This window comes from Conger conger, chromosome 10, assembly GCF_963514075.1.
Source record: "Conger conger chromosome 10, fConCon1.1, whole genome shotgun sequence".
Classification (NCBI taxonomy): Eukaryota; Metazoa; Chordata; class Actinopteri; order Anguilliformes; family Congridae; genus Conger; species Conger conger.
In genome coordinates this window covers 13,286,433-13,312,102 of record NC_083769.1, presented here as the reverse complement: position 1 = coordinate 13,312,102, position 25,670 = coordinate 13,286,433, and the positions used below count along the sequence as shown (strand labels likewise).

General features: G+C 45.6%; 1 protein-coding gene across 3 annotated transcripts; it reads left to right on the top strand.

Annotated features, from left to right (window-relative positions):
* The first annotated feature begins 1,638 nt into the window (after nt 1-1,638).
* On the top strand, nt 1,639-25,257 carry LOC133138581 (natural resistance-associated macrophage protein 2-like). Of its 3 annotated transcripts, none has more exons than XM_061257461.1 (17): nt 1,639-1,766; nt 8,789-8,866; nt 11,984-12,129; nt 13,219-13,341; nt 14,116-14,235; nt 15,022-15,128; nt 15,209-15,279; nt 15,761-15,828; nt 17,041-17,196; nt 17,735-17,893; nt 18,301-18,387; nt 18,489-18,608; nt 20,166-20,315; nt 20,481-20,554; nt 20,922-21,075; nt 22,147-22,200; nt 22,880-25,257. In XM_061257461.1, exons 1-17 carry the CDS (start codon nt 1,721-1,723, stop codon nt 22,955-22,957), a joined length of 1,791 nt encoding a protein of 596 aa, XP_061113445.1. In that variant the 5' UTR covers nt 1,639-1,720; the 3' UTR covers nt 22,958-25,257. The 3 variants fall into 3 exon arrangements, with proteins under 3 accessions (XP_061113445.1, XP_061113446.1, XP_061113447.1); XM_061257462.1 differs by lacking the exon at nt 1,639-1,766 and adding an exon at nt 2,508-2,633; XM_061257463.1 differs by lacking the exon at nt 1,639-1,766 and having other exon boundaries at nt 8,801-8,866; nt 11,988-12,129.
* Nucleotides 25,258-25,670: the final 413 nt, after the last annotated feature.

Sequence of the window (25,670 nt, the reverse complement as noted above, 5' to 3'; positions counted from 1 at the left end):
CAGAATAAATGTATTAAATGCCACAGCTCTGAAAAGAAACCCAACCGCCTGCCAGGTCTTATTGCTGTCGCTGCTAACCTCAGCATTAAATTTAGCAAGCAATGGCACTTGCTTCCCTTCTTCAGGTAAGTGTGTAAACTGATGCTGATGAGAGACTATGCACAGATTAGAGCTGATGAGAGACTATGCACAGATTAGATCTGATGAGACTATGCACAGATTAGAGCTGATGAGAGACTATGCACAGATTAGAGCTGATGAGACTATGCACAGATTAGAGCTGATGGCGGAGAGTGTGCTTCAACCTAAAGCCTGATTGATACTACGGCGTAGCCGTGTTCCCTACACTGTAGGCTACGCAGAGGCTGCGACGTGTAGTTACGTTTCTGGGGAGGCGCACGTCAGGCTATGGCATGGGCTACAGCGTGGGGAACATATAAATCAGGCTGAACTCTTAAATCATCAGCGTACCCTGCCAGCCCAGATTGATTAAAACCCTGAAACATGGGAGCAGTGAACGTTGGGGGGTAACGCCTGGCGATGTTTTCGGCAGGTACCCAGAGCCCCCGCCCTTCCCAGGTTTCTGGCCGTACTGGAGCAGAGGCGGGTGGAGCCCCAGGCCAGGCAGTGGGGGGGTCCTAGACCGCTACGGCTGCTATAGCAGGACCGGCAGCCTGCCCGAACATCGCCCCCCTTTCCCAGGGAACAGTCGCCCTCGATCCCAGGGGGGGCTGGAGGAAGGACGGTGGAAAGAGCTGGAAGGAGAGAGAGAGGCTGAGAATGTCAGGATGTGGAGGGTGAGGGGGTCGCACGTTGCCTATGCCCCAATCAGGAGAGGCGGTGGGAGGGGCCAATGTGAATGGGCCAATCCTGGGTTGGGGGTGGAGCTAAGGGCTGACCACCGCTACCACTCCTTACCTCAGAAATGGGGTGGGGAGGCTAGGCCTCGGGGGTCAGAGCAGAGCAGGAGGGCCCCACTGTGGGGGGAGAGTACAGGCCAGCAGGGGGCGCCATATCACCACCAGAGAGGGTTTACACAATGCGAAGAGAAGCAGCTTGCGGTTTCCTGTGGTGTGTCTCAAACCCAGAGGAGTCCCTGTAGGGAGGAAAGTAACTCCCACAGAGTGACATTTGGCAAACCCCCCTCTTATGTGTCTCCACCACCCTACAGTGCCCCCCACGGGACTCTGGTGGGAATGCAGCAGCCTCAGAATTGACCTTGTGCGGGGTCTAACAGAGGCGCAAAGCCTCACATACTGCAAATGTAACATTTCATTTTTGTCAATAAAGAAAAGAGATTGCATGGAATCTGTTCTGCCTCTTGAATCGTGAAAAACAAATTATATATGTTGTCCCTTCATTACAAATATGCGATATGTAGGCTTTGCTACTATAAAAAGGGGCATTGGTTAAATGTGTAATTAACTGATTTTCTAAGCCTGAGAATGGTGCGTAAAACCTCATTTATATTAGGCCGAACATTACCGCCTTTATCTCTTTCTAGCTTGATGATGCATTCCTGGATATAAATGAGAATTTATGCAACTACTTTACTGCTGAATAGTGTTGTCAAGTATTATCCAGAGTGACTTTGCCCCCGGAACATAATTGTTCATCAGATCGCACTGCAGATAATAAGGCAAGACGTGGTTGTACCGACCATTGAACATTTATTATCGTTACAGAAAGGACATGGGAAAGAACTGTCGTGTTTTTAAGAATGGAACGTTTGAGGAAACTGAGAATATTCAACATTATCGGAACAGGTGTGAAGCTTCGCTCGATGATTGAGGGAAGGTGTTGTGTTTGTCTATTTCCAACGCTTTACTGTAGCCAATAATTTCGCAAAAAGGAACTGAACGCGTTATAGGCCAGCAATATGCTGTAACGATCTTCCCTTTCTATTTATGTCCGCAATTGCTAGGCTTGTCGTGGAACAATGTAGCCTAGTATGAAGTGTCAAAAAGAAATGAAAAAGAAATGCCACATTTGTATCTTATTTTTCTGACTGCTCTTTTTCTCTCTTCACAGCTAGGCTATGTGATTCTTCGTGATTCATTTAAGTTAGTCGGTAGTGGCATATCCTAAATATTCCAGACGAATTAGCGTTAACATCCCGTGCAAAAAAAGGTGCATGCTAGGTTTTTTTGATCTGGTTTCAAAAATTGAAAACGCAACGACAAGTTTTACGGCTCCGGATATCGAACCATACAACAGGTTATCTGGGCATTCGTGCTAACATGATTGCTTTAGTTTCCAAGTAGCCTATACTTACACCATTTCAGATAGCAAGTAGCCTAACATATAAGCTATCTTAAACTTCTAGACCTATCTAAAGTTATGATATTACTGAAGACTCATAACCGCATACCCACCCATTACAATATTTCTTTCTTCGCTTTAAAGACAACAAACTTATGAATGGCATGTCTAAGCAACCAATAATGAGAGAGTGGGGTGTGTTTGAAGAGCTGCTGCTTTTTTACGGTTTGGTTATGTGCACACATGCCGGAAAACGAAGTGTCACCTAGCTAGTAGTATAGCAGCTAGTGCATAGCTAGCAAGTTTGGTATCATTTCATCATTAGCGAAGAATCGAATTGTCATCTTTTCATGTACAGAAAGCACTGATAGGTAAGTCACTTCACAGTTTTTATTGAAATATAACGTTGACCGTAATCATAAGAATACATTCGGTTCAAGTCAGATAGCTACCCAGCTAACCATTGTATACATTTGTCTAGCCTACCAACCGTTTTAACATTCCCTACTGTGCTACCTGTGTATTTGAACTTATGTATTCAGTTGTGATCAACGTTGCCGTGCCTTACTCGATAAGTCTCATTTACGACAAACATTTGACGGAATCGACCGGCAGTGAGCATTCAGTGATTTGTCCCCAAAAAACTTAATTGCAGTAACAAGTGTACTGTAGTGTGTTGAGAGCGACTGAACATGCATTGGTTTTGGGTATTCCGTGATGACAGTTGCACAATAGGCATTTACTGTAAACCTCCCTGGTGTAAAATCCAGCTATCATCAGCTTGAAATACCAGCTACCTGCTGTTTCAAAACATAGCTTGAGCTGGTCAAATCATGTTGAGTATGGAGCTGGTCTAACTGGTCAACCAGCCACCAGCTGTTTGAAAACCTAGGTTGAGTTTTTTCCAGCAATGCTAGCTTTCCTGTGTATTGCGAATAACGACGTTAGTTCGGTAGTTAGATAGTTTTTGGGGATACATTCTGGATTGTGTCCTTCAAGAAATCTCAGCAGACATTCGCGATGGAGATAAGGGCTTGATTCTCTGATCATCTGTAATAGCCTATTTTACAGTGGTACAGAATTTGAACTGTGCTCCTTTTTCTTAATCAGGTGCTTTTCATGTTTAGAGGGAGTACCCTCTTAAGCCACATTATGTCAGAAATATTATACTATTCGTGCGTGCCACTAAGACAAAAGTCACGTTGTGCTAGCTATATTATTTGCCAACAGTTGCATAAAAAGCGGTAACAACAAATTTAAACTTATCATATTCAGGACTGAGGGGAATCAATAGGCTCCTATATCAATAGGTTATAAAATGGGAGCAATTGTTAAAGTTCTTTCATAATTTCTTTCGCCAAACTTAACACAATATAGGTTTGACTCGTTGTCACTGCCATGTCTTTGAATTCTACATTAGGCTACCTACCAAATGGTTCGTTTTCCACATTCCCTTTTTCTGGGAGTCCGGTGTGAACATGGGTGTTAAGTCAGTCTGGCCAATCAGTAGCACGAATTACCCAGAAGAAAATAAATCTAGGACTGGGTTTGGATTTGAGGGCCAGAGTAGATCATCCCTCTACTAGAACATCAATTTCAACTGGAAATGGATCTGGTTTAACGCTTGCGGGGTGGACATATTTGTCTTCGGGTTTTTTTTTCATATTCCTCCAACATATTTAATATCAAGAAGAAACGTTATTTTAGAAGATATTTAACCGAAACGTGGCAACGGTGAAGCAACTTGTGCGTACTTTTTTTAAGAACACGTGATGGATTGCGTCAATTTCTGAAATGCACCTTTTATTCATTTCATTTATTCATTTCCTACACTATGGTAAACAGCATATTTAGCATGGCATTTTAATCATCTGGGGCTACATGGCTCAGGCAGTAAGAGCAGTCGTCTGGCAGTCGGAGGGTTGTCGGTTCGATCCCCCGCCCGGGCTGTGTCGAAGTGTCCCTGAGCAAGACACCTAACCCTTAAATGCTCCTGACGAGCTGGTCGGCGCCTTGCATGGTAGCCAATCGCCGTCGGCGTGTGAGTGTGTGTATGAATGGGTGAATGAGAAGCATTAATTGTACAGCGCTTTGGATAAAGGCGCTATATAAATGCCAACCATTTTCCTGAAGGATAGATTTTGGTTGCCACTCTTGGCACACCGTTCCATATGTTTCCAGTCAGGGCCAAATGCTGTTTCTCATTACCTAATGGACGTTATATTCAAGAGGTGTTGGATCAAGTTCCCATTGTTTGAGTGAGATGATCTTTGTACCGATTGTTGACTTATTTCTAAGAACAGACATGCATTCCTTTGTCGGGCTGGCTCTGTGGTTCTTGATGACCTGCGGCTGCTGATGGTGGTGGTAGTATGAGACGTTATAGGCTATTTCAGTGGGCCTTCAGTATAGGCGGCCTCTAGCATAGTGGTTAAGGTACATGACTGGGACCTGGAAGGTCGGTGGTTCGATCCCCACAATAAAATAAGATCTGCACATCCTTTGGGCCCTTGAGCAAGGCCCTTAACCCTGCATTGCTCCAGGGGAGGATTGTCTCCTGACTAAGGGGACCAGGGGACCAGGGGAGGATTGTCTCCTGCTTAGTCAGGAGACAATCTTGATGACCTGCGGCTGCTGATGGTGGTGGTAGTATGAGACGTTATAGGCTATTTCAGTGGGCCTTCAGTATAGGCGGCCTCTAGCATAGTGGTTAAGGTACATGACTGGGACCTGGAAGGTCGGTGGTTCGATCCCCACAATAAAATAAGATCTGCACATCCTTTGGGCCCTTGAGCAAGGCCCTTAACCCTGCATTGCTCCAGGGGAGGATTGTCTCCTGCTTAGTCTAATCAACTGTAAATCGCTTTGGATAAAAGCATCAGAAAAATTACATATAATGTACAGTATACTGAGTGTAGTTTATAAAAAAAAAAAACTTTTTATGGATACAAATTTTCATCAATAAAATCTATTTCTTTTTTAAAAAGACAAAAATCAGAAGCAACAAACAAACAAATCTTAGTACATAACCAAAGTAGAAAAACACATTGCTGGTTAAAATCCTACACAGTGACTGCTTCAGACATCCATAGAGCCAAGCCAAAGCACAAAAACTCATTTGTTAATCTAAAAAATTTGAGTCTGGTCTTAACTGCAACGCTATTTGGGCCTCAGGCGTGACTGCAATTGAGGTACCTCAGTGTTCTAGCAGTGGGTGGCATCCAAAATACCACCAACATCAGGCCTGCGCGTTACAAATGACCATTTAATGACAAGAATCTGCATGCCTGGTGTTTTGTGTTTTTAATATTTTTGTTTAGTGGATGATGCACACTGTCTTTATTATTTTGTGTGGGTGTGTGTAGGGGGGTGGGTGAAGCAAGAAAGGGGAAGAGCATGAGAGCTTGCTAAACTTTTGTGGGAACTTAGAAATGTAGAAATGTGTGTGTGTGTGGGTGTGTGTGTGTGTGTGTGTGTGTGTGTGTGAAAGAGAGAGAGAGAAAGGGGGGGAGGGAGAGAGCAATGTTTTTGTTGAAGGGATCTTCTTGTTATTTTGGAAACTACTTGCTTTAGCTTTTTTATTTTAGTTATTTTGTGGCTTTAGGCATTGGGGGTTTGTGTTGAGCACAGACAGATACTTTGGTGTGAGCTTTCTAATGAATTGATGATACGTCAACTTTTTCAATACTTTGCTCCAGTCAGTTGATGAAGAAATCTGCCCTGGTTAAGAAGCCCATTTCACGTATGGGGACAGTATGAGCCTGTATGTAGCAGTGCGAGATATCAGCCTGTCTGTAGCAGTGCAAGAGATATAAGCCTGTCTGTAGCAGTGCGAGAGATATCAGCCTGTCTGTAGCAGTGCGAGAGATATCAACCTGTCTGTAGCAGTGAGAGATATGAGCCTGTCTGTAGCAGTGAGAGAGATATCAGCCTGTCTATAGCAGTGTGAGAGATATCAGCCTGTCTGTAGCAGTGCGAGAGATATCAGCCTGTCTGTAGCAGTGAGAGATATAAGCCTGTCTGTAGCAGTGAGAGATATCAGCCTGTCTGTAGCAGTGAGATATATAAGCCTGTCTGTAGCAGTGAGAGATATCAGCCTGTCTGTAGAAGTGAGAGATATCAGCCTGTCTGTAGCAGTGAGAGATATCAGCCTGTCTGTAGGAGTGAGATATCAACCTGTCTGTAGCAGTGAGAGATATGAGCCTGTCTGTAGAAGTGAGGGATATGAGCCTATCTGTAGCAGTGAGAGAGAGATCAGCCTGTCTATAGCAGTGAGAGAGATATCAGCCTGTCTGTAGCAGTGAGAGATATCAGCCTGTCTGCAGCAGTGAGAGAGATATCAGCCTGTCTATAGCAGTGAGAGAGATATCAGCCTGTCTGTAGCAGTGAGAGATATCAGCCTGTCTGTAGCAGTGAGAGATATGAGCCTGTCTGTAGAAGTGAGAGATATGAGCCTGTTTGTAGCAGTGAGAGATATGTGCCTGTCTGTAGCAGTGAGAGATATGAGCCTGTCTATAGCAGTGAGAGATATGAGCCTATCTGTAGCAGTGAGAGATACCAGCCTGTCTGTATAGAGATGTATGCAGTTTGTGTTACCGCCCTGCTGAGCCTGCAGGCCCAAGATAGTAGTTTGTGATGTGAATTTGGGTGCAGTTGTGCCTTTTAGCAGGACTCTCTTCCCGTGCTGGTCTCAGACCTAACGAGCCAGAATGGCAAGTGGTATTCCTCAGGAATGTCAGAATGCTGAGCATCTTTTTCCCGCTGCCCACACGCTCGGGGAAGTGTCTTTTCCTTGTTTCCTGTAGAGGGTTATCAGGTCTGTCTAGGTTGTGTATCTGTTAAGGCGTTGTTCTAGTGTGTGGATGGGTTCTATGGTTGGGTATCTGTTAAGGCGTTGTTCTAGTGTATGGATGGGCTCTATGGTCTGGTATCTGTTAAGGTATCATTCTAGTGTGTGGATGGGCTCTATGGTTGGGTATCTGTTAAGGAATCGTTCTAGTGTATGGATGGGCTCTATGGTTTGGTATCTGTTAAGGTATCATTCTAGTGTATGGATGGGCTATATGGCCTGGTATCTGTTAAAGTGTTGTTCTAGTGTATGGATGGGCTCTATGGTCTGGTATCTGTTAAGGTATTGTTCTAGTGTACGGATGCACTCTATGGTCTGATATTTGTTAGGACACTATTCAAGTGTATGAATGGATTGTATGGTCTGGTATCTGCTAAGGCACTGTTCTAGTGCATGGATGGGCTCTATGGTCTGGTATCTGTTAAGGCACTGTACTGTATGGATGGACTCTTATGTTCTGGTATCTGTTAAAGGAGTCACATGGTGGTTGATCACACTTTCTAGGTTTTTTATATGCAATTTGCACAAGAGGGCATTGCAGAAACACGATGAAAGTATTAAATATATCCGTTCTTTAGATTTAGAGAAGTAAGCATTTCAAATGTATCGTCCTATTTTCCACCGGTTGAGAATGTTCTCCTTGTAGTGCATCACACGAGGATAACTACTCCCCTTACCCCTCCCCTGTACCTCGTTTCCCAAAGTTTGCGGCAATGCAAATATTTGACTAAAGTTGGCTCTATGGTCCGGTGTTGGTATTTGATCTGCTGGGCTGAGTCACCTGCTCCCTCATCTGAGTCCTTGTCACATTTCCCTTGCATAATGAGGTGTCATTACGCGTCACATTTTGATTGCTGTAGGCTTCAGGCCAGGCACTGAAAGTACATTCCAGTCCAACAATGTACGGAATTTGAGGTTGGCTCAAATTCAAGAAAGCAAGAGCACAACACAGTTAAATATTTGCTGTAAATGCTTGACCATAATGCTTGTGAGTCCATTGAGACTATATTTAGGCTTAAATAGAAACAAATCTTAAAACAACAGTGCTATCAGAGGTTGTATTATCACAGAATTCCTCCAAAATGGAGGAAAATAAATATAGTGTGTTCTGTAATATTCTGAGGTCTTTTTTTTAAAGATTACAATGGGCAATGGCCCAAACATGAACCACAGCAAAATAATTACTCTTTGAGCCAACCATCATCTGTCTTCTGTGTCCGTAATAATGGCACATATCTGGTGATTGCATTGTAAGATTAAGTTGTGTTTAATCTGTATGAGAAGTGAAATCAGCCCAAGACGTTTGTGTTAATTAATGTTGAGTAAAGGGACGTTAAAGGTAAAACATTTGCTGAAAGTTAGTGTTAACGTCTTTGCAGGCTAAATCTCATTTTCAGTCTGCAACACTAGACGATGATTTATCACACAAGTTTCACTCATTCCCCTGAGACTCTCCATCGCTCTCTTTCCTTCTCTTTCGCCCACCACTGTTGCCCTACTTCTCCCTCTCTCCCTCTCTCTCATATCTGGTTTCTGTTCCAGCAGCAGGCTGGCTGGTTCTGCACTGTGCTGTATGTGTGTGTGTGTGTGTGTGTGTTCTCCCGTTGTGGGTGTGCAGGAGGGTGTAGGTCTGTTTCTCTGTGTGTGAAACGTTAAAATCCTGTGTTACCCTTCCAGGTAGGGCATCTGCCCCCGAGAGCCTCACCCTGCCCCCCAGTGCCATGGCAACGGCCCAGGAAGTGGAGCTGTCAGAAGGTAACCAAAGCAGGATCGCATCAGGGCCCACCTCCCCACTTAGAGTTTGTTTAATTCCTTTCTTTACCCTAGTACAAATACCGATTCCATAGACTAACCAGGTATTGGTAGCATTCACAAGCATTGGAAACGGGTGGTGGAAAATGTTAGGAAACATTCTAAACTTAGAACTGTTTATCAATACTCATATTGGAGGTGTGGCCAAGGACAGTACTGTGGCATGATGTCACATCTTCTCATGTGTAGGGGTCCTCGCATGGGACTCCAAATTTTGTAGGGTCCTCGCACGGGCCGCCAAATAACGCAGGGATTTTACTCTCTACGAAACCGGGGCGCCAGTTAAACGTTGTGTAGCAGTATAACTGCAAAAAGTAATCAGTCTCATAAAATTACTATTATCAGAAATATCTAACCACAAATTTAGTATTTTAATTAATAATTAAAATAACCAATATTAATGATTAAACATACCGATAACCTGAAGGTTGGAAGTTCTTCGAAAGACTGCTTTAACTCGGCTCTCATGTCTATGTGATTCCAAAACGGACACCGGGGTTTAATAAAATATATTTATTAAACAAACGTAAAACACAGAACAGATAAACTAACGGGAAGTTAGTAATGAAATTTAGTTGGGTATGTGTGTGTGCGTGTGTGTGGCGCGCGCAAGCGCGCGTGTCGCTTGAACAAAGGAAAGGTAAAAGTGGGAGTAGCTATCTTGGGTAAGCTAGAGTTCTGGGTGTGTTAGTTATTGTTAGCTGTGAGAAGACTACTTGCGTAGTTTACTCTATATATGCGCAAAAGACGGCGAATCAAATCACGTACATATATAGCTAACAAAATACATTCCAATGATAAGACGGCAAATATGGAAACACAGATTCAAAAAAACAGTTAAGACTAAACTAAACACTGGCTATGCCTGAATGTTTGTTCTCTTACTGAGTCCATACACATTGGATCCAAAGACGTGCTGTCCTTGTAGGAGCCGCGATGGTGCTGTGAATGTGTGTCCTGGAGAGATGCGCAGGCTGGGGCGTCTTAGCCGCGCGTTGTCGTCTGGTCCGCTCGGTTGCTGGAAGGATGTTCGTTGGTCCCTTTTCCGGGTGGAAAGTTCGTTGCTGTTGTTCGTTGCTGGGTGTGTCCGTAGGCCTGGTAGTGCGCTGTGCAGCATTCAGTCTCTGTCCGAGTCTCGGAGCAGATGAGCTGAAGCGAATGGCCAAAAAGGGTGCGTCGAAGAGAAGAAGCAGAAGCAGAAGCAGAAGCAGAAGCAGAAGAGGCAGAAGAGGCAGAAGAAGCAGAAGAGAGAACCCAAGAACGTGTCTTGCTCTTATACGGGACCGTTTATTGCTCCCGCCATTACGGGATTGGCTGAACCAAGTTAGACGTCATTCGTGGTGGACGTCGCAGAATTTTCCTGTGGGAATGTGGAAGTTGTAGTCCCTACACATGCCTCTTCATGAATATTCATGAGCTGTTATATAGCACTGGAAAGTCCTGTATGCCACCTAAGTATAGGAGAAATCGCAAACAAAAACACCCATAAAACATTTAGAAGTGTTTTGTGCATACATTTCAACTTAGTTGTGAATGATACTACTTTCAAGTTTATGTGCAACCTTGGACACGCTAAATTAACATATCTAAAATAACAATCTGCCTATTTGCATAAAAGCATGACACAGTAGACAGGGAGTGCCAATGTTCTAACTTTTCATCGCACATGCCACTCAGGTATCTGCTCTAGATGTGATCTAGTTGATGATTTTCAACAGAAACCTGCTATCTTCATACATTTTGGTAGTTTTGTGTCTTATATATGGCGGCCTGTAGCGTAGTGGTTAAGGTAAATGACTGGGACACGCAAGGTTGGTGGTTCTAATCCTGGTGTAGCCACAGTAAGATCCGCACAACCGTTGGGCCCTTGAGCAATGCCCTTAACCCTGCATTGCTCCAGGGGAGGATTGTCTCCTGCTTAGTCTAATCAACTGTACATCGCTCTGGATAAGAGTGTCTGCCAAATTCCAATAATTTAATGTAATGTTATATGGCAGTTGTTCTCAGTATCTCAGGCTGCCTTTTCAGTACAGCTCGTTGTCGGTGGCTCACCTTGAGCAAGCATTTTACTGCGAGCTCAGCTCATAATAACATAATATATTATTACACTGATCCTGTAACGGTTTTGAATTTATAACCTTGCTTTGTGAAAGCTGCAGTGGTTCAGCCGGTTTGTGTTTTATGAGGCGCTGTGTTCCTGGCCTGGAACAATCACAGGTGGACTTCCTTCCGCTTGATAGAGCTGTGCCAGGTGGTGTTTAAAAGTATCTGTACACCTTCCTTATTGACTTTGGCATAGACAACCCACTGTTCAGCTGCAGGAAGCTGTAAATTCCCATTGAGCACACGAATGAACAGTGCTATGTATGCCTGTGCTGACAGCACCATACTGCCTTTCTTAGGGCTGGCTGCCCTTGGCTGAGTTTGGACATGTAGGCTGTGTGAGTGTGTGAGTGTGTGAGTGTGTGAGTGTGTGTGTGTGTGTGTGTGTGTGCGAGAGAGTGTGTGTGTCTTTGCAGGAGGAAATCCCTGCAATCCCACTTGATGCCTCATAATTATGTTAAGACTGAAATAATGGTGAAGAATCCCCCACCCTGTCTCTCTCCTTCTCTCTTTCGCAATCTCCTGCCTTCTCCTCCCTCTTTCCTTCCATTTCTCTCCTGCTCTCCACTTTCCTTCTCTGTTTTTTTGTTTTTCCATTTAATCCAATTCTTTCTTCAAATTAGTATCACAGAAATAATGTGGGAAAGTCTTGAAAATATAAATAACATAGGCTCTAACGCATCTCTCTCTCTCCATCTCCCCTACCTCTCTTCCTCTCTCCCCTCTCTCTCTCTCCCTCTCTCCCCCCCTCTCTCACTCGCTCTCTCTCTCCCCCCTCTCTCTCTCCCCCTCTCTCTCTCGCTCACTCTCTCCCCCCTCCCTCTCTCCCCCCTCTTTCTCTCTCGGTCTCTCTCTCTCCCCCCTCCCTCTCTCTCTCGCTCTCTCTCTCTCTCCCCCTCCCCCTTTCCCTCCCTCCCTCCCTCCCTCTCCCTCTCCCTCTCCTTCTCTCTCACACAGATAGTGTTTCTCAGGAGAATGCCATTGTCTGGTCCACACACTTGCAGCAGGATGAAGCCCCGCCCCCGCCCTACTCAGAGTCTGCGAATCAGCTCTTCTCCACCTACTTTGAGGAGAAGGTCCCCATTCCAGAGGACAGCAATGGGGTATGGGTGTGGGGGGGCCTACAATCGCCCACTTCCATCTGAACAGGAATCCTGTTTCAATTAATCCTGGCTTACCTAGTGCCCAACTTTGATGCTAATGCGGCGTTCACGTCACATAGGAGAAATGGAAATGATGGGAGCATTTCCTAGTACCCCGACGTGGAAGTGTTCACGCATTTCTCATTGTTCAGAGTGGATCTGATTGGGTCCCAAAACAGTTGTGTGTGGGCATCTATGAACACTGACGCACAATGGGGAAATAATAAGTCATGCTTGATGTGATATCTATCCTAAATTATTGACACCGGTTAAACATGTAGCCTATCTGCTGCAGTTTGTCAGCTAGCTGACTGTAGCTCTCTCTATTTTTCGCATAACAACATCCCCTTAACAGCTACACAAAACCAATTGTAATAGGTAGCAGCCCTACAATTAATCATGAACAAAGGCACACTGGTGCAAATAAATCTGTTAACTTGAACGGCTGCTAAGTTCCCCATGAAACCATTTCTCTTGCTTCATTCACAGGACAGACAGGTTTTACAGACAGTTTGGAGAATGTCTCCATATCTCTGCCTTGGAATTACAACTTGGAGGGCCCTAATAAAATCATAAACAGTTTTTCTCAGTCGGGAGGTCATTTAGTCATTTCGGTAAATTTGATACGACGTGAACGCAGCATAAACTCCATCAGTTATAATGGCCTAGCTGGCTCCACCTGTGCCACAACTGACACTATCCTCAAACCCCTTCGCTGCGTGAAGCTCTTCATTTTCAGTCTTGCACTTAAAGGTGCTTGACATATTTATATTATTTTAAAATAAATTAAAGGTCATTCACACCAAAAAGCACACCCAACCACTCATACAAAGTAAAGACGTCCAGACAAACTCTATGGTACGTAACATATTGTTGTAGATTTATATATTTGCTGCTTCTTCTGTAAGTTCTGTTTTAACGGCTCCTGCTGCAATCACCCTGTGACTAACTAGAAGGCTGCAGTCCAATAGAAACCTGATTGGTTGATGAACTGATGAGTGTCTGATTGGTCAGCGGTGTAAAGGGGCGCCTTTCCCATTCTGCTCTCAGACAGGGTTCAGCTTCCGGAAGCTGTGGGCGTTCACAGGACCCGGGTTCCTCATGAGCATCGCCTACCTGGACCCGGGGAACATCGAGTCGGACCTGCAGTCTGGGGCCAAGGCCGAGTTCAAGGTAGCGGGTCCACCGGTCTGCCCGCTCAGTGCTCCTGACAACACCAGGCAGAGGAGGTCTAGAAGGTCATATCTGTTTCAGCATTACCCGACTCCCCTGCTTCTAATTATTGAAGTCATCAAGTCATTTATGCAATTAACTTTTCAGTCACATTTATTATTCAGTCAACAGCTGAAGACTGTTTTTGTTGCTTTTATGAAATGGCAGTCAAACCCAGTGCTGCTCAACTCCACGTCCTGTGGGCCATAGTGTCTGCAGGCATTTGCTCCTACCGTGTTCTTGAGTAGTGCTGGTCTAACATATGAGTGAACTGACATTGGCATGTACACACACACACACACACACACACACGTATATGAGAGTGTGTGAATGCTCATCCAGCTCCTGTGGGCTCACACACACACACAGGACGTGGAGTTGAGCAGCACTGGGTTTGACTGCCATTTCATAAAAGCAACAAAAACAGTCTTCAGCTTCTCCAGCTCCTGTGGGCTCACACACACACACACACACACACACACACGTATATGAGAGTGTGTGAATGCTCCCCCAGCTCCTGTGGGCTCACACACACACACACACACACACACACACACGTATATGAGAGTGTGTGAATGCTCCCCCAGCTCCTGTGGGCTCAGACACACACACACACACACACACACACGTATATGAGAGTGTGTGAATGCTCCCCCAGCTCCTGTGGGCTCACACACACACACACACACACACACACACACACACGTATATGAGAGTGTGTGAATGCTCCCCCAGCTCCTGTGGGTGCTCCTGGGCTCCACCATCATTGGGCTCCTGCTCCAGCGCCTGGCGGCCCGGCTGGGCGTGGTCACCGGGATGCACCTGGCTGAGATGTGCAACCGGCAGTACCGCACTGTGAGCCCCACACCCGTCTGTCTGTCTGTCTGACTGTCTGTCTGACCCCACACCTGTCTGTCTGTCTGTCTGTCTATCTGACCCCACACCCGTCTGTCTGTATGTCTGTCTGTCTGACCCCTCACCCGTCTGTCTGTCTGTCTGTCTGTCTGACTGTCTGTCTGACCCCACACCCGTCTGTCTGTCTGTCTGTCTGTCTGACTGACCCCACACCCGTCTGTCTGTCTGTCTGTCTGTCTGTCTGTCTGTCTGTCTGACTGTCTGTCTGTCTGTCTGTCTGACCCCACACCCGTCTGTCTGTCTGTCTGTCTGTCTGTCTGACCCCACGCCCGTCTGTCTGTCTGTCTGTCTGTCTGACTGTCTGTCTGACCCCACACCCGTCTGTCTGTCTGACTGTCTGTCTGACCCCACACCCGTCTGTCTGTCTGTCTGTCTGTCTGTCCCCCCAGGCTATAGTACACCCACTCTCAATTTGCCTAAATAAATACCACCAATGCCCCCTCTCTGTTCCCCCATCTCTCTCAATGTCCCCCCCTCTCTCTCTCTCTCTCTCTCTCTCTATACTCCCTCTATTTCTATACTTCCTCTCTATATATATTCCCTCTCTCTCTCTATGCTCCCTCCCTCTCTCTCTCTCTCTCTCTCTCTCTCTCTCTCTCTCTCTATACTCCCTCTCTCTCTCTGTCTCTCTCCCTCTCTATACTCCCTCTCTCTCTCTCCCTCTCTATACTCCCTCTCTCTCTCTCTCTCTCTCTATACTCCCTCTCTCTGTCTCTCCCGACCCAGGTGCCACGTATAATCCTGTGGCTGATGGTGGAGCTGGCCATCATTGGCTCTGACATGCAGGAAGTCATCGGCTGTGCCATTGCCTTCAGCCTCCTCTCTGCTGGCAGGTAAGCCCCGCCCGTCCCCTCCTGCCCACCCAGCCCCTAGAGCACCCTGGGTAAAAGATGTGTGGTTCTCGTCCCTGCAGGATCCCACTGTGGGGCGGCGTCCTCATCACCATCATCGACACCTTCGTCTTCCTCTTCCTGGACAAGTACGGTGGGTCTCGCCCTGTCGTGGCTCACACATAATCCCGCTGCATTCTGGGAATAATCAAACCCCATCACTACAGAGGTTTCCTTCTGCTTCTCCAGGTCTCAGTGTGACGATATTCCTGTTTCTCCAGGTCTCAGTTAGACAGCGTTCGTGTTTCTCCAGGTCTCAGTGAGACAGCGTTCGTGTTTCTCCAGGTCTCAGTGAGACAGCGTTCTTGTTTCTCCAGGTCTCAGTGAGACAGCGTTCCTGTTTCTCCAGGTCTCAGTGAGACAGCGTTCGTGTTTCTCCAGGTCTCAGTGAGACAGCGTTCTTGTTTCTCCAGGTCTCAGTGAGACAGCGTTCCTGTTTCTCCAGGTCTCAGTGAGACAGCGTTCCTGTTTCTCCAGGTCTCAGTGAGGCAGCGTTCCTGTTTCTTCAGGTCTCAGTGTCACAGCATTCCTGTTTCTTCAGGTCTCAGTGTGACAGCGGTTCTCTGTTTCTCCAGGTCTTAGGAAGCTGGAGGCCTTCTTTGGTTTTCTCATCACAATAATGGCCATCACCTTTGGATATGAGGTAACTCCTGAGGACTGCCTCCACGGTCTGCGATTTGTGATTTGTTATGCTCTCATACATGTGCTCGAATGTGTGTTGCTGCAGTACCAGACAGTGTGTGTGTGTGTGTGTGTGTGTGTGTGTGTGCTGCAGCAGTACGTGACTGTGTGTGTGTGTGCTGCAGTATGTGACGGTGTGTGTGTGTGTGTGCTGCAGTACGTGACGGTGTGTGTGTGTGCTGCAGTACGTGACGGTGTGTGTGTGTGTGTGTGTGTGTGTGTGCTGCAGTACGTGACGGTGTGTGTGTGTGTGTGCTGCCGTACGTGGCGGTGTGTGTGTGTGTGTGTGTGTGTGCTGCAGTACGTGACGGTGTGTGTGTGTGTGTGTGCTGCTGTACGTGACGGTGTGTGTTTGTGTGTGTGTGTGTGCTGCTGTACGTGACGGTGTGTGTGTGTGTGTGTGTGTTTGTGCTGCTGTACGTGACGGTGTGTGTGTTTGTGTGTGTGTGCAGTACGTGATGGTGTGTGTGTGTGCTGCAGTATGTGACGGTGTGTGTGTGTGTGTGTGCTGCAGTACGTGATGGTGTGTGTGTGTGTGCTGCAGTATGTGATGGTGTGTGTGTGTGTGCTGCAGTACGTTATGGTGTGTGTGTGCTGCAGTATGTGATGGTGTGTGTGTGTGTGTGTGTGTGTGCTGCAGTACGTGATGGTGTGTGTTTGTGTGTGCAGTACGTGATGGTGTGTGTGTGTGCGCTGCAGTATGTGACGGTGTGTGTGTGTGTGTGCTGCAGTACGTGATGGTGTGTGTGTGTGTGCTGCAGTATGTGATGGTGCGTGTGTGTGTGTGTGTGTGCTGCAGTACGTGATGGTGTGTGTGTGTGTGTGTGTGTGTGTGTGTGTGCTGCAGTACGTGATGGTGTGTGTGTGTGTGTGTGTGTGTGCTGCAGTATGTGATGGTGTGTGTGTGTGTGTGCTGCAGTACGTGATGGTGTGTGTGTGTGCTGCAGTACGTGATGGTGTGTGTTTGTGTGTGCAGTACGTGATGGTGTGTGTTTGTGTGTGCAGTACGTGATGGTGTGTGTGTGTGTGTGTGTGTGTGTGTGCTGCAGTACGTGATGGTGTGTGTGTGTGTGTGTGTGTGTGTGTGTGCTGCAGTACGTGATGGTGTGTGTGTGTGTGTGTGTGTGTGTGTGTGTGTGCTGCAGTACGTGATGGTGTGTGTTTGTGTGTGCAGTACGTGATGGTGCGGCCGGACCAGGGGAAGCTGCTGAAGGGGATGTTCGTGCCGTACTGCGAGGGCTGCGGCCCTGTGCAGCTGCAGCAGGCTGTGGGCATCGTGGGTGCCGTCATCATGCCTCACAATATCTACCTGCACTCCGCACTCGTCAAGGTATGGCGGCCTAGCCTGCCACCCCGCCATTTACAACACACTAACACGCCTTACAGACGCTAACGCGCCTTACAGATGCTAACGCTGTTTACAGACGCGAACGCTGCTTTCAGACGCTAATGCGCCTTACAGATGCTAACGCTGTTTACAGACGCTACCATGTCTTTCAGATGCTAACACTGTTTACAGACGCTAACACTGCTTTCAGAGATACTCTAAAGGTCTCACTGAGTGCCCCCACAAAGCCTAATCAGTGACCAGTGACCTTGGTCCTCTAACCTACCCTATCAAATACAGGCTGGGCATTGGTCCTCTGCCCTACCCTATCAAATACAGACTGTGTAGGCCACACATACTGGGTGGCACATGACCTTAGATAAATAAGTAGATGAGTGATGTCTGATCACTCTTGTGATTTGTCCCTGATGGATATGATGTTCCTCTGTCCTCTTTGTGGGCGTGTGCCCAGTTACACTGTTTTCGTGTTGCCGGGTAACCGTGTTAACCGCACCTTCTGCTGTCGCCCATTGTGCCGTAGTCCCGGGAGATCGACCGCTCGAGCAAGGAGAAGGTTCGGGAAGCCAACAAGTACTACTTCATCGAGTCGGCCATTGCTCTGTTCATCTCCTTCCTCATCAATGTCTTTGTGGTGGCTGTGTTCGCAGAGGCCTTCTTTGGACGCAGGAACTCTGAAGTGGTGCGTGTGGGCACGGGGGGTCGCTTTGAAACTGTCAAACCGGTCATTTGCTTTTCCACATTACAGCCCACATTCAGGCATTGGCAAAAAAAATAAAAAATCATTGCCTGGAATTTGATCCAGATTTTGTCCCTCACATATTTTTAACAATTGAAAGCAAGAGTTTCTTTTCCAAAGGGGGAATGTTTGCATTTACTTCTTAGTCGAATGTTCAGGACAAGGCTTGACCGAATTTCAGGCTGATATTTCTACCGATCTCATTGGTCGAGGTGGTGCTTTCCCTTTGCAATAAATGCTGAAATCATGCTAAATCAGGCCTCTTGGCCAACGCTTCCACCTGTTCTTCTCACTGCCTCTCTTTCTCTCCTCTCCCTCCTCTCCATCTCGTCTTGTTCTTTCTTCCTCAGAACGAAATCTGCAACCAGACGGGCAGTTTGCACCTGAACCTGTTCCCCCAGAACAACGAAACGCTGCAGGTGGACATCTTCAAAGGGGTACGCCGGCTCGTCTTCCCGAAAAGAGCGGAGGGGAACGAGATCTCAGCCCCTCCCCCTCCCCCTCACTCTGGCCTGTGTCCTCTCTCGGCCAATCACAGGGCTTGGTGCTGGGCTGTTTTTTCGGGCCGGCGGCGCTGTACATTTGGGCGGTGGGGATCCTGGCGGCGGGACAGAGCTCCACCATGACAGGAACATATTCGGGGCAGTTCGTCATGGAGGTATGCAGTGTCTCAAAAGCAACGCTCAAAGGCATGTACAGTCCCCCCCAGCAAGGTCAGTTCCTCTATTTTTGCTACACTGAAGACAATTGGGGCGGCACGGATGGTGCAGTGGGTAGCACTGCCGCCTCACAGCAAGGAGGTCCTGGGTTCGAATCCCCATCGGCCGGGGCCTCTCTGTGTGGAGTTTGCATGTTCTCCCCGTGTCTGCGTGGGTTTCCTCTGGGTACTCCGGTTTCCTTCCACAGTCCAAAGACATGCAGGTTAGGCTGATTGGAGTGTCTAAATTGCCCGTAGGCATGAGTGTGTGATTGAATGGTGTGTGTGCCCTGGGATGGACTGGCGACCTGTCCAGGGTGTATCCCTGCCTTTCGCCCAATGAATGCTGGGATAGGCTCCAGCCCCCCTGCAACCCTGTTCAGGATAAGCGGGTTAGGATAATGAATGAATGAATGAATTAAGACAATTGAGATTGATCAAGAGAGACAGGAGATGACAGATCCAAATTTCAGCTTTTATTTCCTGGTATTTTTATCTAGGTTTGTTAACCAACTTATAACAGGCTTGATGCAGTTATTGCAAGGAAGGGATATGCTACTAAATATTAAGTGTCATTTACTTTCGTTTACTTAAATGCTCTCTGTTCCAATACGTTTGCTCACCTAAAAATGTGGTGGTCTGATACAAAAGGTGCAATGTTGCAAGTAGTTTAACAGGTTTAACAGTTTATCTAGGTGTAAATACCAGGAAATAAAAGCTGAAATTCTGAACTATTGTCTCATGCTCAACTACTTTTATTTCAACTGTATTCAGTGTATTGCAAAAACAAAGGAACTGGCCTTGCTGTTCCAGTACTTTTGGAGGGGACTGTACATACCTGCATATAGCAGATGAGCATGTAATGCTCTGTACACTCCTGATGCGTGTTGTATTTATTCTGCTCAGGTTCTATCTTGATGATATATATTTCTTACCAAAGGCAAACCAGACACCAATTACTTGTGGGGTGCCTCAAGGGTCAATTTTGGGCCCAGTCATTTTTTAACTGGGCCTCAATTTATTAGGTATTTATTACACTTCTTAGACTTCTACTGCTGTAGCCTATCCTCCTAGAGTTATGATGTGTTGTGTGTTCAGAGATGCTCTTCTGCATACCACTGTTGCAATGTGTGGCTATTTGCATTACTGTCACCTTCCTGTCAGCTTTGACCAGTCTGGCCATTCTCCTCTGATGTCCATCATTAACAAGGCGTTTCTGTCCGCAGAACTGCTGCTCACTGGATTTCTTTTAGTTTTTTGCACCATTCTTTGCTAACTCTGGAGGCTAGTATGTGTGAAAATCCCAGGAGTTCAGCAGTTTCTGAGATACTCAAACCACCCTGTCTGCCACCAACAATCATTTCATGACCTAATCTCTAGTGTTAGACCCACCTGTAAGAATCTGGGGGTGATACTTGTTTCTGAATTAATTTAAGGAACCTGCCTAAAATACACTCTTTTCTCTCAATGAAAAGTAATATAAAAAGTAACCCTTGCCCTGCCCTGGGACATTTTCAGGGTTTTCTAAATCTACGCTGGTCCCGCTTCGCTAGAGTGCTGTTAACCCGCTCCATCGCCATCACCCCCACGCTGCTGGTGGCCATCTTCCAGGATATACAGCACCTGACCGGGATGAACGACTTCCTCAACGTGCTGCAGAGCATGCAGGTGAGGGTGGGGGCAGCCTGGGGCCTCGAACCAGCGACCTGGTGCTAGTCATCTACAGAGAGACAACGTACAAACAATCTGCTATTTTTTTTATGTATAAACAAGCAATTTCATGTTTCCATGGCATTTGTATTCAGTCTCTCTCTCTCTCCCCCTCACACACAGTTGCCATTTGCCTTAATCCCGATTATGACGTTTACCAGCCTGCCCTCCATAATGAGTGAATTTGCCAATGGGATGTAAGTGTATTTCCATGACCTAGCAGCTGCACAGACAGTGTGTGGGTGTAATATTGGGGCATCAGTTTGCCAGCAGGTCCCCACAGGTACAGTCATGTTAGACTCAGCTCATTGTGTCCCCACAGGTACAGTAACGTTATACTTAGCTCAATGTGTCCCCACAAGTGCAGTAAAGTTAGACTCATCCCAGAATGTCCCCACAAGTACAGGAAAGTTAGACTTAGCCCAGCCTGTCCCCACAGTTGTAGTGAAGTTAGACTCAGCTCAGTGTGTCCCCACAGGTTCAGTAAATTTAGACTCAGCCCACAGGTGTAGCAAAACGAGCCCAAAGTATTGCGGTGTAAGTGATGTCTCTCTCTACTGGCAGAGTGTGGAAGATTGGCGGTGGAGTGGTTATCCTGGTCGTGTGTGCCATAAACATGTACTTTGTGGTGGTGTACGTCTCCGCTCTGAACAGCGTGTGGCTGTATGTGCTGGCTGCCTTCCTCTCCCTCGCCTACCTGGGCTTCGTGGGATACCTGGTGAGCCTTTCTGTCATCCTGCGTCAGGTCCAAAATTTGAACCCAAAATTCTGGAACACAAAATGTTGACTGGCTAATACAAAATTCTAACCTGAAATTCAAATGTTTAAGCCAAAGTTCTAACCAAGAATTTGGACATCTAATCCTAAATTCATATGGCTACATGTTACAGCAAGGGTCCTTTGAAAGTCCTTGAAAACACACACACACACACACACACACATACACAGATTTACACACACTTGTAATTGAAGCCCACTTTTAGGAATCAGAAGTCATTGGTGACAACAGTTCTCGGCCGGGAGGTTCAACAAGTGTGTATCCACGGAGACATGAAACATTGCAAACTAACAATCTCAGAAAAGATTGCCCTCCTCCTTCAAATCTTTTCGTTGAAAGAAAACCTAGTTTTTAACTTACCTCAGTGGTTCATAAACCTTTCTTTATGAATAGTCATGTATGAATCTGATTTGCTTGGGAATCCTGCGGTGAACTTGCAAATGTCAATGATTTCAGCATATCTGTGCTAACTATTTTCCATATTATGAGCATGTTTGTTTGTGTGTGTTTGTACGTGAGGTACCTTTACTGAAATCAGTGTGACACCAACCATTAGTTCTTGTTGAATGTATTGAGTACGTTGCAGCTGTTTTTTAAGATGGAAACATTCATTATTGCTGGGACAGCCAAACACAGCCCTGGGTGGCTACTTGTAATTCACGCTTTTCTCTTTTGTTTTAAACGCTTCAGGCAGAAAGCCTCTGTTAGCTGATACACACTTTTCACCTCCTGAAGAGTTTATGAAGTTTATTTGGAAATAAATTCAGAAAAAAAACATTTTGAGTGAAGCGTCATACAGGGTGTCAGTGAGTGGTGGGGTGTTTAACACTCATTTACATGGTGCATGTATTCACATACTCTTTCTCTCTCTCCCTACCACCTATCTCTTTACCCATTATTCCCTGCCTCTCCCTTTCTCTTTCCCTCCCTTCCTCTCTTCCTCCCAACCTCTCCTTTCCTCTCTCACCCCTCTATCTCTCTTTCTGCCCCCCTCTATCTTTCTCCCTGTAGGGCTGGATGTGCCTGATCGCTCTGGGCGTTTCCTGTGTGGAAATCAGTGGGAGGGTAAGAACTGGATACTCGGCTTTTTTAGAGGAGCAGCCAGAGTTGCGCTCCTTGCAGGCCCGTTGCTCACAGTCCCACACTGCAGTGGTCTCAGGGTGAGGGGGGTTGTGGGAAAGGGAGATTCCCTTTCCACCGGCGTGTAGTGCGCTTGTGTCCGTCTCCGAAAACAACCCGGACGCAGGGGTGGACGTACCGACCCGGTGTTTTCAGTCTGGCCATCGGAGGACTCAACTTGAGCGATGTTGTGCATGCCGTTCATATGGAAAATCGTGATCGTTTCACCATGGAAATGCACATAGCCTATTGTGCTTGTTGGTCAGAAACATGGAGTTAAAGTTGGGTGGGAAGAACCAGTTTCTTCATTCACCAATTCCAACCATTTCCGATGTTACTGAGATTCAGAGCACAATTGGCTATTGTTTTCAAATGCGCTGCAAAAATGCAAGCCTGATAAACCTGAACATTCCCACACCCGCACAGTCAAGTATGTTTTGTGGCATTTCTTTGTTTCTTTTGCTATAGTCCAGTTTATTACATAGCCACATAAAAAACATGTTGCGGCTTTATATGTTTATATCATTATGGTTATCCTCCTTGTTTATGATGTGGTTGAGAGATTGAGAGATCTTCCACACACAACAACACAGTTTTTCTGTGCCTCTGTCTGTCTGGGTCACAGGGCTGCTGTGGTCTGATGGGACAAACGGACACGTACCTGCTGAATGACATGGATGGAAATGTACCTGTGGAAAGGTAGAAATAGGTTTGAGGCAACAAACGAGTGAATGAAAGAAGGGAAGGAAGGGATGAGAAGAGAGCTCTACCTCCTGCTCTACTCAAGTGTACCTTTGTCACCAGCCTTATATGGCCTCTCTGTGTGCCTTTTTGGAGATATTAGTGAAGAGCTGGAACCAGCCTAGCTCATTACACCCCTTTCCTACTGTAGAGCTGAACCAGGCTGGCTCATTACACCCCTTTCCTACTGTAGAGCTGAACCAGGCTGGGTCATTATACCCCTTTCCCACTGTAGAGCTGAACCAGGATGGCTCATTATACCCCTTTCCCACTGTAGAGCTGAACCAGGCTGGCTCATTATAGCCCTTTCCCACTGTAGAGCTGAACCAGGCTGGCTCATTATACCCCTTTCCCACTGTAGAGCTGAACCAGGCTGGCTCATTACACCCCTTTCCCACTGTAGAGTAGGAACCATGCTGGCTCATTATAGCCCTAGGGTAACCAAATTCCCAGCACCTGTAGAGTCCTGGAGATCCAAAAATAATAATATTTTAATTGGGCAATTTGAAGCATTTACCTTTTGGAATAAGCCACAAATCATCCTATTACTAGCTTCTTAAGCTGCAACACTGTAACACTGAAAGGGATATTTGGTTCCATGCTTTATAGAATTTGCTGCATTAAAAACATCTGAAGGTGCTCTCACCTGGATTACTGTGACTGTACATTACAAAGACATGGTAAACATGCGCTATATTTATAGTGTTGTGACTGCTTCACTTGGACGGAAGACTATGCAGTGTCATAGTCTGTACGAGTACTGTGTGCGATATCTATCTGCTGCTCTGCACTGCCCCGTGTGGCGGGGCTTGGACACGGCAGCGCAGGAGCTGAAAGCAGGAAGTGCTTCTCTGTGAAAGCTGTTTTATTCATCAATCATGACTTCACTGGACTGACATACAATCCCCATTGGTCCATCAGGTGCTGCAAGTCCTTCTGTTCAGCGACAATGAACCAAGTATGCCTTAATACAGTGAGCCGACACTAAATACATTTTTATCACAGATTCTGGGGAGGGGGCGTGGGAAAGCTTTCATTTTAAACGTTTAATTAAACGTTAAATTCCTCATTTAAATATCCTTACGTATATTTTCATTTACCCTTAGTGTTCAGTTTGGGTCAAATTGACCCCATTTTTATTCAAAGAGGAATGAAATTTGAGAGATGCATTTCAGAACCAAGTGTAAATTTGGTTCTTGCTTTGTGTTTCGGTGTTTCTGTATTTGCTTCTTTTTGCCTAAATGGTTTGTTTGAATATAATTAGATAAAGATGAGAAATACTTGAAATTGTCGGACGGAAGCAATAAATAACAATGATCTATTGTCTGATAAATTTGTTTCATTTTAAGGTTTTACAGATAAACCTGATTTTGTGCCCCCGATTTTGTGTCCCCTATATTACATAGTGGATTTATATAAATCACATCTGTATCACAATAAATTAATGACACTTCCATTGTTAAATGTGGTCTAGCAGAAGTAAATTGTGACCAAAAGCCAAATATGGTTTGTATTGTTCGTTATTGAGATAAAAATGATGAATATTGAGTACTTTTGCATTTCTGTATTGCCTTAGAATCCTAATGAATTATGATAATTTAAAATGATTATTTATATGTCTGGTACAATACAAGGTCTTTGCAACCAACTTTTTTCCAACCAAAAGAATAACCAGTGAAATGATCATGTATTTTTGCGGCAGAAATGTGTGTACACTCACGCTCACACACATAATTCATAGGTTCATAAGGATCAATGCTATGACTTTGAGAGTAAGATACTATAAATGTACTGTATGACTAATCAATTAATTCCTTATGTTGTGTTTTATAAATCATGTTAATTATTTCATTGTACCTCTACAGAATTTGTGTGTTTAGTTGTGAACACAAATCCATTTTGATTCTGCAGTGCAGTAAATATTGACTAAGTGTTACAGGACAGATACTACCCATTCCTGAGAAGAGGGCGTTGCTGTGGACTGTCTATATAACCCTTTCAGCTGTGCCCTAACTATGAAAGAGAAGTGTCACATTTTTGTACTAACATATTTCTGCTGTACTTTCTGCTGAATGGGTTGTTTGTAGTTTCACAAAGACAATGTCAAATATGTTTTACAACATAGACTGTGCAATGCAAATCGAAATGTAATCAATCTGTATTAAATTATTAAACTCAGACTTTATTCCTCACCACAGGTTATTCTTCTTCAGTTTGTTTTAATTTTAAGGATTAAAATAAAGCTTGAGAAGTGATCATCAACTGTGGCCTGAAAGGTATTGGTCTGCTTTAATATTTAAAAATATATTGGGTTATGATTAAATTTTAGGATTAATTACTACCTTGGACAGGTACATTGTTTATGCAATTCATTTGCAGAATTCAGAATAATGTCACAAATAACATTGGCAAAAAGTATCTTGCAAAAAGTAGTCAATGGAAAAAGACTGAAAGCAATTATTTGAGTCTGAGCCCTCCGATGCACTTCGCATTGTTGCCACAAGGTGGCGTGCCAGACTGCGAAACTGCTGTTGCCCATTTAAACGAAATAAAGGTGTTTTTTTTCCTTTTAACCACAAACATGCCATACCTCACCTGTGTTGTAATTGAAGAACAACAGACTCAGGAAAATACAAACACTGTGTTGTGGGGGGGGGGGGCGGAGGGGACTTCTA